At 39.8% G+C, this 12,708-nt stretch overlaps 1 protein-coding gene across 1 annotated transcript in view; it reads right to left on the bottom strand.

Annotated features, from left to right (window-relative positions):
- Positions 1-9,143: 9,143 nt before the first annotated feature.
- PPP1CB (protein phosphatase 1 catalytic subunit beta) overlaps positions 9,144-12,708 on the bottom strand; it is a 28,802-nt gene continuing 25,237 nt past the window's right edge. The window contains exons 7-8 of the mRNA XM_068676636.1: positions 11,506-11,640; positions 9,144-10,881 (exon numbers count right to left, since the gene is read on the bottom strand). Of these exons, the coding sequence (XP_068532737.1) occupies positions 10,777-10,881; positions 11,506-11,640 (240 nt within the window). The 3' untranslated portion in view covers positions 9,144-10,776. The remainder of the gene's footprint in view (positions 10,882-11,505; positions 11,641-12,708) is intronic.

Below are 12,708 nucleotides of genomic sequence, written 5' to 3'. Positions count from 1 at the left end.
CTCAGAGGCATATGTTCTTGGCATTGTTCACACTGCTGTATCGTTTATAGAACAATACTACCAATCATAGCCACCTCTACTTGAACAGTTGTAAAATGGGTAGCCTGGATACCAGTAAGACACCTGCTAACACACCGCAGAACATGCAAACATCACATTAGGGCAAGTTACCTTGACCATATGTTACTGCAATTAGACCGTGTATGATAAATCTGTTTTTAATAAGCTTCGGTTTCAGGGGCGACTGGTTCTCAGACTTGCCACCCTAATTTCCACTCCAAGGAAAGAGTCAGAATATGCACACAGACCTACAAACACCACTCACACCTGCACGTAAAGGGAGGACATCACCAGAGGCCACAATCCAATAAATAGGGAGCAGAGGCAATAGAAATAATTGCAGCTTCTCAGGATGAAGTGTTCATAAGAATAAAGAACAAGGCTTTAAGTAGGTAGGGAACTATACAAGCAGCTCATGTCCCACCAGGCCTACAAAGCTTAGCACTCCCAAAACAGACACACTAAAGCTGGTTGAAGTCACACATCATTTTCCTGCAAGGAAAAAAAGTCAGCCTTACTCAAACAAGAGGTAAGCACCAACTGCATCACACCACTTTTTATTTTCCCTACAGGGAAACTTATGAAAATACTTTCAAATATTATTTGAAATAAGAGTTTTGAGTGTTTTCCAGTAAAAACTATGAGACTCCTACTTTCCAGTAGGCTGAGGTGCCTACTTCAAAAATACACATATATCCTTCCCACGTTCTCACTCTCCATTTTTTCTCTGGGTAAGTTGCACAAGGCATTATGTGCCATCTCCTACATGGAAAGATGTACAATAATCCCATAATATGGGTTACTGACATTGAAGACATGCTGCTTTTCCAAGGAATGGGGACAGATACACAACAAATGGAAAATCAGGTTTCAGAGAATTACAGTCATATGAAGCTTGTTGACAGGAATAGCAAAAAGCATCTCGTGAAGTTTCAGCAGTTCAACTCATACCTCACAGACGTGTTGACGTGGGATCTTCCACATCTGCTAGGAGCACCAGGACATTAACAGGTGACTCCTGTGAGAAGAATCCACATCAGTGTGCTCATCCCCAGCCTTCAAAAAAATAATCTATCAGCCACGTGCAAGACCACTATAGCATGCCAAACACACACCCTAGCATAGCACAGGGCATGGTGCTGGTAACAAAGCTGAGCAAGGACCGTGATTTTCATGTCTCACAATGGTCCTGTTTTGATTGAAGGCATCGGTTACAAGTAGAAACAGAAGAGGTTAATGTCCAGTAGCTGTTAGCGTAGGAAGATGAGCAGCTAATCTAGGTCAATTAGGACGCTGTACATTAACCCTGCAGCAGGTCAGTGCTACTGTCAATGAGACGACACTGGTGTGAAACTGTGTGTTTTCTGCTTCCGAGTGCTATTCATGGGTCAGCAAACACACCAGAACAAAGCAGCGCCTGTGATATTGGCAGAGAAAGCACATCTGTTATTGCTCATTCTTTGAAAAGGTTAACGTGAAGGAAGAAATAAAGAAACCAGATAAAGACTGAGCAAGAACCATATTTGGAAGAGTTCCAGGAAAAAAAAAAAAAAAATCTTCCTTAGGAAATGCTGGCCATTGCTGCCTATGTTGTATAGAATGGGCATCAAGTAGGCAACTAGCCCTGACTGCAGGCCTGAGTCAGGAACTCGCATGTTCACTCAAATCCTCACAAGCACTTTGTTAAAGTCCCTTGCTTTTTGATTTCTACCATGACACTTATTTACCATAAAAGATTGTGATTGTACTTATTGCTTAAGTAATTGTTGCTTACAGACTACTTCAACGTGAAGAGGGGGCAGGAGTTTATTGTATTTGCAGCACAGAACAAACATTTATTCATAAAGCATTACTATCATCAGTTGCAGCCACTTGGGTTTTCTTTTATGAAGAAAAGGACGCTAGTCGTCAAACAATGACTAGGGAGATAAGTGACCTATAAAAAATTTACGTGCATAAATCATAACCACACAAATACAGCTGGAGTAACTGTGTATGAACATAGTGTCCAATCACCTCAAAAACATCTCACCATAACTGCTCGCAAATGATTAGTTCTCGATTTAGACTAGTAATATAAGGACACAGCGCTTCTCCTAACGAAGCCTGCTTGTACAGACATGGGTGACTAAGCAAGCACTGACAAAGCCTTGACAGCAAACCTGCCCCCTTGCAGGCTCTGCCTGATGTGCTAAGGCTTTTCTTACTCGTGGCACACAGATGCCACCTCCTGGCCGTTTTGATACCTCAGACAAACGTCTGTATCAAGCACTGAACGAGTGAGCATATTTCTTAGAGAGCAGTTCATCTACATGATGAAATACTTTAGTCCTTACATTAAAATTTCTCCATTACCAGCTAAAAAAAGAATATGCAGCTCTGCATGGGGACATTCTCACACCTGACAGGCATAAGTACGTGACAGACAAGTGACTGCATGATTCCCAGCGGTGCCCCACAAGGTACACTCAATCCCATCTCCCCAAGCCGGCCACAACTTCAGAACTCCATTTCCTCCCAGCCTGCTTCATTACCTTGAGCCAACATGCTGGGGCCCCGAGGACAAGCCATTATTTGATCGCAACTACCAGATATAGCTACAAAAGCTGAACACCTTTTATAACAGATGCATACTACTCATCAGGTGCAGATGCTTAGAGGTGTTTATTTCAGCAGAAGGCTGCAAGGATCTGCTTGTTCTGAGTCTAGACTTTGCTGAAACACCTTTTTCAGAGTTATCACACCCTTCCAGCTTTACACGTGCCTTATTGTCTGTACCATAGAAAAGCACAGGTCAAGGGGCCATGAAATTTCAAGTGAAGCTCCCTCAAGTGTGAGTGATCACACTTGAATTGGAAGGGCTGAACAACTGTCCGAACCCAACTATTTCCTGTGAAGAGGCCCATAACCCATACATGGGTGAGCAGAGACAGGCCCCTAGGGGAGCCGACAGGGCCTAACACTTTAGGGCAAGCACAAAGATAGGAATGAGTGGGCCCATACAAACTTCCTGCAGTTCCACATGGCCCACGAAGGGCTAAAACCCCAATTTACCACTGTAGCTTACCCACAGGGGCAAGAATCACACCCATGGTTTTGAGGAAGACCAGAGGACCAGTCAGGATTGGATACAGAAACCTTCATCTAGTGTGACAAAGCCTAGGAGGTCATTCCTTTCTATGATTTCTATGGCAGCTTTGATTTTTTTTCCCCTTAAGAATCTGCAGATAATTTTAACAGACTTGGAGACCTATCAGACGTACAGGAACTAAATCTGTACTCCTTACCAAGGGAAGCCTAGTTTCAATGCAGCAAGCTCTGAGCTATTATGAAGCCAAGCACTGTGGGTATATTCCAGTGCTGATCAGGAGAGGTTTGCCTATCAGACGGGTGCTGGATAAACATGCAGTAAAACGCCAGTTCTGCAGCTTTTCATCCACTGAGCTTCAACCACTAGATGGCATCTGCGTGCTAGAGCAATTACAAAAACATCAACTGGACGGGGTCCTTTTCATAACTGCCTTTAAATAGAATTAGTACAAACAAGAGATTCAAGGAATAGGATGCATCTTCTTATCCTAAGTGGTAAAGGCAAGACAAAAGCCTCCAAGACCAGCATATTGGTTGCTTGTTGTTGTACCTCAAGGTAAGAGTCTTAAGTAGGAAAGGAATAAGGTGTTTACTATCAATCCTTCAACAGATTGGGGCCTTCAGCCTTACAGCCCACGCTCTTAATAAGATCTATTTTCCTAGAGATGTGGTAAAGGTGTAATTAAGATATCCATTAAAACGTAATTTTCGTAACATGTTCCCTCTCCCAGCATTTCACAGAAATTGCACATTCTATCTTGGACGAAGGTGCAAAAGCTTGCTCAGGAATAGCAACCCAAAAAGCAAATATAAAATATTTGGGGGGTAGCTAAAGGAAATTGCTGATTTATACATGCCCTGATATTCAACAAGAATAAAATCGCACAAATGCTGCTAGAAAGTATCCAGAGGGAGCAATGTGAAGCAGTTGTACCTACCACACCATATGTAGGTTGGGACTTCAAAGCAAAATGGGGAAAATCATTACACTGGAAAATATTTACTCACCAAGGCTAATGTCCTTTGCACTTTTTTAAAAAATCAACACTGTGTGTTCCTCTGCATCATGTTATAAGCTACACCAGTTTGTTCACAAGATACTTTTCTTTCCCCCCAGCTAAGCCTTTTAAATAATTAGAGATGCATCCAGAATATTCTCTCACATCCCAAAGATTCAAACCTTTAAAGCAACATGAGCAGGCAGAACTTCCTACCAAAGGGGGGAAAAAGCTTCACTAAGTTATTCTGCTTTCCGCAAATATAATTCAGTATTTTCCAATGACTTATCTGTAAGAGACTAGAAAACTGTAATCCTGCCTATCTGCTTTGCTTCCTGCATTCAACAGTAACTCAGAATAAAGTTCAAACACTGAAACTTACCCTTTGGGCATGCCTATCACACTTCAACAGGACATTTGTGTGCTGCTTGTTTGTAGAGCTCTGCCAGGGAATACTATGCTATTCTCATCTTACCATAAAACTTTTATTTCCACCTGAAGACACAGAATAACCTTTTCTGATCTTTATTAGCAGCTGGATCTAGTTAGCACCTGCTCTCTGATACAGTTGCTCCAAAGATTTGAGGTTGCAGTAAGCTAAACACAAAGCTTCATCTGCAGATACGGTTAAACAAGGCAGCAGAACTCAGGAAAGGGGCTGGGCCAGGCCACCTGTAGTACACAGACTGAAGCTCCAGGTGTTCAGGCTGTTTCAAGACAGTAACCAGTTTTCCTTGGAAGAGATTACTATAACCACATATTGGCAACGGCTGGATGGAAAACTTCTTTTGAATTGCTTTGTCATTCTCATGTCTTTGAACATACAGGTACGGGGATTAACTGGAGTTAAAGCAGGACAGGGGAGAACAGAATGAAATTTTGTCCTTATTACAAATGAACGCATTGAGATTATTTATTTTAACAAGGCACATACAGAACAAATAACTGGATAATTGAGTGTTTCTTAACAACTTGAGGGATCTTCAAGGCAGTACCAGTTCTAGAAATCCCTGGAAGATGAGAACCTGGCAGGCCTGTAACAACACACAGTACCAGGTTTGCAGCTTATCTTGGTAACTCATTTATTGTCCCAACACTGACTTACTGTCATGTGGTTTTCGAGTGTTCGGTCCAACACGATTTGAGGTTCCTTCAGCTTTGATCATCTGATAAAAGCAGTAAGAAGAATGTTTGGTTATAAGCCCACGAGCTGTGTGCAGCCACCTGGTTCGATGCTGCCATCAAAATCTTGGTCAACCTTTGGAGTAAAGCAAGCAAAATCAGTTTCTGAAAAATCATACAGATGCACCAAGCGTGCCCTTGAAAAATGCTCCTACTAATTAGCAGAAGCAAGCAGAGTACAGAAGAGAAAAACATCAAAGGCTATGTCCAAATATTTCAAGCCTGGCATTGATTCACTGAATTGCTTTTTGCTATTGATAAGCAGGACTACGTGCTTAGTATACAGTCCTTCTAACAGTCAGGCCTCCTCAGATGCACAAAGAACTGGTATTTAAATATGCACTGAAACACGAACTTCAGCTCGGTTCTGTTTTGCATTAAAATTACACTATTCTCTGAAGCACATGATTAGCCCATGCGGACTGAGACAGACATCCAAAACATGTTGTGCTGTAGTCACCTCTGCTCCAACATAAGGAGACATTTTCTTGCTCTTGATTTTTCCACCAGACTATCTGAAGCCAAACATTCACACGTAGCTTCAGGGACATTACAAAGGAGACGTGTCAATCATGAACCAAGTTACAATTCAAACCAGTTGAAGAGCAATACAATATTGACAGTATCGCTTTGCTTCTATGCTTTGCTAAGCTGTAATGCTACCTGTCGGGTCTGTGTAAAATGCGTTCCTCTCTCACAAACCTGACTGCAAGGAACGTTCCAGATACACCAGCCACAGATAAGACTCCGACAGTATGCCAGGAAGAAATGAAACACCAGTTTAAATACTAGGTTTTTACAACTATTAGCTACGCAAGTCTCCACAAAGAAGGTCCCGTGTTTTTTTTTTTGTTAACCTTTTGAGCTTTACAACAAAGGCCGAGCCTGGGATGCTCATGTTTGTAATCTACATAATCTGAAAATTCCAGCTATCCCAAACCGAGCTCCTCGGGTCACTTTCAGTTCAAACCATATTTGGTAGCAGCAATGTCTGTCATATTTCCATTACTAGAGAGAGAAAAATGTGTTTATCCATCCTAAACTAACCACCTACTGCTGCAGTAATTTCAGCTGACAGCTTCCACAGTACGACAGCAATATCCTCTTGGACTTCAAAGATAAGCCACAGATGGGATCTCTTCTTCATATAAAGAATATCTTCCTGCTCATCAACTCCTGTTTCTATCATCTCTTGACAGAAATGCAGCAGAAGACTGCACAGGCCCTAGGAGTTCTTGGAGACAGCTATAAAAGCAAGCAGGATCTTTATCTTCAAAAGAACCTTAAAATAGTGATGTAGCATACTAACAACAAAATCCTTCCACAAAAAGGAAACGAAAATAACAAAGGTCTGAAGACTTTCCAGCCACAGTTTCCCAGGAAAGTAAGGACAAAGCAAAGCACTGCACCAGGATACTACAAGCAGGATCATACATAGCTATGAAGTCCTCTTATGGGTAAGATGGTACAGTCTTCCTAATAGGAACACGAAGCTTGCTGAAACCTAGCAGTATATTTGCATAGTCATACTGCAAATTAGTTAGAATCACACTGCAAGAAGTCAGAAACAATGAATGAGACCATTTCAAACTTGAGTCTAGAAGTACTTCTGTGTGTCTAGACGTAGCAAACAATACAACCCACTAATATAAGACCGGTTAGAGTGTTTCCAGTGAGTCTATTTCCTCCAACATTTTCTGGAAATAGATCAGATCAGTACAAACAAGCCCACCCATGTGGAGACAGTGCTATGTTACAGCAACACAATGATCACAACTGTATTTAAATATGCATTTTTTCCTCCTTTAAAGTAGCTAACAATTATGAATATTCCATGCATAGAAAGCATCGTTAAGAATCATAAGAAAAGAAACCCTGACAAAAACTCAGATCAATGATCAATCAACATGAAAGACCAAAGAATTTCCTTAAACCAACAACTCAACTTAGATTAAAGCAGATTTTTCTCTAGCTCTTGGGTATCAAAAAAAGCCTGTCAACCAACAAGGAAAAAGACAAGATGTTGTGTGCCACGCTGTACTCTACTATGAAACCAAGAACGGGTATTACTGTCAGATGAAAAAGGGGTGTGGGAGAAGAGGCAGAAATACCCCTCGGTGTATTTTTTCTCTCTTAACAGCTCATTCCAGAACACTGTTATTTCCCAGTTCGCTAACGCTGTGCTACTTGGCAGCATTTTAACCCTGTACAGACAAGATGCTTACACGGAAGAGTTATCATCAATCAGTTCATTACCAATTTCCATGGAAAACTTGGAGCCCACATTGTTAGGCCAGTCTGAATCTCTTGGACATTGACTGAGGTTCTGGTTATCTAACGGCAGCAGGGTCATTTCCTTTCTTCTCCATAGTCTTGCCCTGCACCCCCCCAGCTGGTTATTCATACTAACACTGCCATAGCATAGATGTTTTCCATTATGCAGTCTTGCCTGAAACAAGGAGAACTACACTATTAGCATGTCAATGTTTTGTAGAATCAATAAAGCATTCACCACTTTTTCCAGCTTTTGGGAACTTTCAAAGAGATTTAAGCTTGAAAAGTGATTAAAATTCATGCTGTTTTTTCCAGGTCTGTATCTCTGTAAGAAAAAAACCTACCCTGTGTTATGCTTGAAATAGCCCCCAAGCCTTTGACGGTTCAAAAGATCAGAAACCAAGGTAGCTACTGTCTCACAAGGTCTGTAGCTACACCTCAAAGCACAGGATTTGAAGTCAAACTTCTCCATCAGATCTTTCTAATATTTAACACTCCAGTAAGAACTGCACACACTGCTTGCAGTTGTTGACTTCACACACGATTAAAAGAAAGTTATAAAAAGCTACTGATTTCTGGACCATCTCAGTTACTTTACAAGAATTAATTTTATCAGAGCATAATTAGTTTCAGGTTCTCATTTCTACCTTTTCCAGATTGGGCAATAGATCTACACTAACATTGCAAATGTAAGCTGAACTGGTACAGTATGTTTTGTTTTCCTGACTTAGTTTTGATATTCCATACGAGAAACATCTGTAGAGGTTAAGATTATTAAACCCTGTATTTTTAACCTAGTACGGGATGATGAAGGATGTTGGCAGGAATCCCAGTCACCCAGTGGTAAAAAAACAATCAAACTCTTTGCCAGTCAGTGATTGCTGCTATACAAGAACAGCAATTTCTTCAGGATACCACCACTACATCTGGCTTCATAGCGTAATAAAATTAAACCAAGAATATCCCATTTCTTTAGGACACTTAAGAATGCCTGAAGATTCTCCCCTTGCAGCAGCTTCTGTAGTAAAAGTGAGCACGTTAGGTACTCACAAATACAGCTTTACACCTGGACATTTCATACAGAAGACACTGTTCCAGAAACTAAGGAAAAAATAAGAAAGCGTTAATCCAGCTGTTCGGTAACGACATTTCTTGTAACAGGCTGGCACTTGGCAAAAAAAAACGTTTCAGAACTCGTAAAACCAAACCTCAAGTAAGCAATGACTGAAGAGCACCAAGTTACCTCATCAATGTCTACATAATAGATCTCGTCAATAACCTTGTGAAGAACCCAACAATACTCTCACACACTGCTGTCATCATCAACTTGCAAAAACAAGCATCAGTACCAGATGAAAACTACCTCTACATTTGATGCTATGTAGTCAACTTGCTTCAAGATGGGGTAAATTAAACCATCGTTCAAAACCACAGACCAATCCAACATAAATGAGTAACATATATGCTATTTTTTTTTTAAAAAAGCCCACATCATTGACTAACAGTAAACAGTAGTAAAAAATAACCAGTCAGACTTCATTCAAATGAATTAGACAACTTTTACTAAATGAAAAAAACTACATTTAAAATATGCATTTAAAACAAAAATGGAATTAGAAAAGAGACTTAAATCCATTTTGAAGAACTTGCTCACTGTGTCAGAAATCAATATAACTCTTGCATTATATAATGTGCCAGTTCATAAAATGTAAGTTATCAGAATCTTCAATTTAACATTTTCAAAGACGATACTGAAGTCAAGAGTTTTACATCTACTGATGCACATTTAGAATGGTATAAATCTGCAGCCTTCCCCCAAAGAATCTTACAAATTCAACAATATTCAATAAAAGCTTTTGTATTGCATCCCAAAGCATCACAAATCTGTGCCTTTCACGTATCCTACTATAAACTTCTCTGTATCTCACCATTTGCCAATCTTTACCCTTTTGAAAAAGGAGAGAACTGAAAAGAAATACTGCATAACTCTTGATCATGTACAGAAATTATTGCTACTATAGTACACTACAAAGCAGAAGTCTATACAATAGTATATGAAATTTGATCATGAAAATCCAAAGGATATAATCTTTAGTGACATAAGCCTTATAATCACATCGGACATTCATTTAGCAGTTTTAGCTCACCACTAGTCAGCCAACCCGCTGTCCACTGATGAACATCCATTTAAATACACCCTCTTATGAAAAAGAATGTCAGCTGTCAAAGGCTTAGCAAATAAGGATCTTCATGTTCTGTGGAACTATGCAAGATGAATTCTGATGCAGGTAGGGAGTTACCTGGAAGCTAAGCATGCCAAAAGGTGTTTCATGCTAATAAAACTAAAGCCAAGGTACCACATAATCAAGTTACCAACTCATAGGCAATACCATTTTTGTCCTAAGTTAAATGAAGTGCCATAGCACAGTGTAATGTCAATAATTTAAAATAGTGTAGTGCACAAATTCATCGTGTGGCAGTTTAAGTTAAAAAGTCAAGACAGGTTTTTGTTCCAATTTACGTTGGCTGTCAAGCTATCCAGTCTGGGCACGTTGCAATTAGTTTGCCTTTTAATCACTACTGTACTATAAACTTTGCATTATAACGGGGGGCACATATTTGCGCGGCATTATTATGAGTAACATGAAGTTAGGGGGAGGATAAAAGATCAATGGCTGTTCTAAAAAGCCCCTTTCTTATTTCAAATTCAAAGAGAGCCAGGGAGTATGACTAGATACCATATTTGCATCATTCTAGCTACAAAATAACCAAAGTAAAAGCAATCAAGCAACAATAAGACCACATTACACAAATGGAACATCATGCTCTCATCTGGTTTAACTATTACATCAAGTTTTAACTGGGATGTTGGTCAACTTTAAAAACCGTGGTAAGTGTGAATATGTAGTTGCAATAGTTTTTTTTTAATACTTTTTTTTTTAAACTATGCTGGATATTAGAACTTGGAGCTATACTTGTTACAATACAGTGTCGCACATCTTTCTACTAGAAAAATTAATAAAGATCCTTTACCCGTCTCTTTAAGTTAAACGTGTGACATCATAAAGGGTGTCAAATGGCTGGATGGTTTTACAGTGCACACTTATTATATACTGTATTATGGAGTTTTGTCCTTGACAGATCTGATGGTGTTTCTACAATATTCCTTTCTTCACCTCTTCTTCGGTGGATTAGCTGTGCGAGGTGGAGTGACCGGACGTCCGGAATTCAGTCCGCCATACTGGTACTTGGCTTTCTTTTCAGATGGTTTCAATATCTTAGAGAAAATAAAGAAGTTCTTTTGAGTCACTGACAGCTGAGAACATTTCAAATGCCACTAAGCCAATACGAAATCTCAATCAGCAGGAACAGGGTGGGGAGCTGGAAATCACAGTATGAGCCTACCAGTTTCTGAATCCTATGTACAACAGCAGTATGCGAAACTAAATTTACTTCTAAATCCCTCTAGTTCTGCCATTATGCTGGGGTGGGGAAGACAGTGGGGAGCAAAGGAGCTGAAAACACCACATCCAAGGAGGAGTACAGAATAAAACCTGAACAGAATAACCAAACTGAAAGGATGCTATTAGTCTGCATAATTAGGTACTCCAATCACTAGGTAAGACTAAAGAATCACCTGAGTAACAGTGAAATGAGGATCTAAGTAGCGGTAGTAACTAATACTTAGGAGTTTGGAAAACGACAAATCTCATGCGGTTGTCTGGGGAATAGTTGGTTTGTAATTCTACTTCTCTGTCCACAGAGATCAGCCTGCTGTGACACCATTTCTGTACCTCAAATATATCAACGCAGTCTAACCATAAGCACGTCAACAAGCAGACTAATTCAGTCTATACAGTCCAACACTTACAGGAATACTTAGTGTACAAATATATCATACCTGAAAGGAACACATCAGAGTTTCATCCACACTCATCATGCCCCCTGCATTGTCAAACTCTCCACAATAATTTGGAGCTGAGAATAGGGTGACCAACTGTCGTTTAGCAAAGAATTCATATCCATCTTCAACCACCTGTCAACACCAGAGAGATTATACAGCTCACAAACGAAAAGACATGCACTGAAGAAGAAGGCCAGTCTTGAGACAAACAGAACTTTTATGAATAGAATTCACTAAACAGGTGTTTTTTGTCTCAGCTTTCAAACAGGACAGTTTCAGTCATTTTTGAATATCTGGACAGTGAATGCCAGATCGTGTACCTTCAACTGACTGACAACTCCAACATTAACTATGCATCAGCTTCCCTGTTTAGCATTTTTATACTTGGAAGTCCGATTATGCACTGCCACTTTATGAATTCCCAGCATTTTATTGGTTATACCCTGAATTTGGACACATTTGACACGTTAGTTCAGAGCACAAGATGTCTGGATACTACCTTCACTGCAACTGAACCATGAAGTTTTACTTAAGTTTTGTGCAGTCAGCATGAGACTAAGTATAGTCTTTTGTCAATTTTGACATCTAAAAGCAAGGTGCTTCTGCTGTGCTTTCTCTAAGAGCACAATTCGCCTTTCAAATAGAGCAAGCAGTACAACGTAGCAACTAAGGATATTCCCTCTTCCCCAAAACAGAAGCCTTGCACTATAACACACTGAAATCAGTGCACATCAGAATGCTGCTCAATTTAGTCCAATTGCTGGGGTCTTTTGAAAGATGTTATACTTTTTTTTTTTTTTTTTTTACAAAGAGCTGAAGCAAATACATGAACACAGAAAGGAATCTTAATCTGCAGTTGAGAAATCTCAACATCTATCCTGCATACTAGTATTTTTTGCAGTAAAACTGTTAGAAGTATTTAAGTGTTATGATAGGGTACCCAATCTTAGCCATACCACGATTAAAAACGTACCTTACCTTCACAGCATGCCAGAGCTTTTTAAATTAACTATATAATGAAACTGAAATGTTACACAAGAAACTGAAACCTGATGTCCATCTAACCAGGATACTTGCTTAAAATAACTTGATAAAAATTGCAAACAAAAAAGTGTACTTAAAGACTGTCAGTGCCAAAAATAACCCTGCTTTCTCCGCATTTCAGCAAGTCAAGCAAACCTATGCCAAAGTACTCTAGGT

This window comes from Anas acuta, chromosome 3 (assembly GCF_963932015.1).
Source record: "Anas acuta chromosome 3, bAnaAcu1.1, whole genome shotgun sequence".
NCBI classification, from domain to species: Eukaryota; Metazoa; Chordata; class Aves; order Anseriformes; family Anatidae; genus Anas; species Anas acuta.
This window is presented reverse-complemented; position numbering and strand designations above follow the sequence as displayed.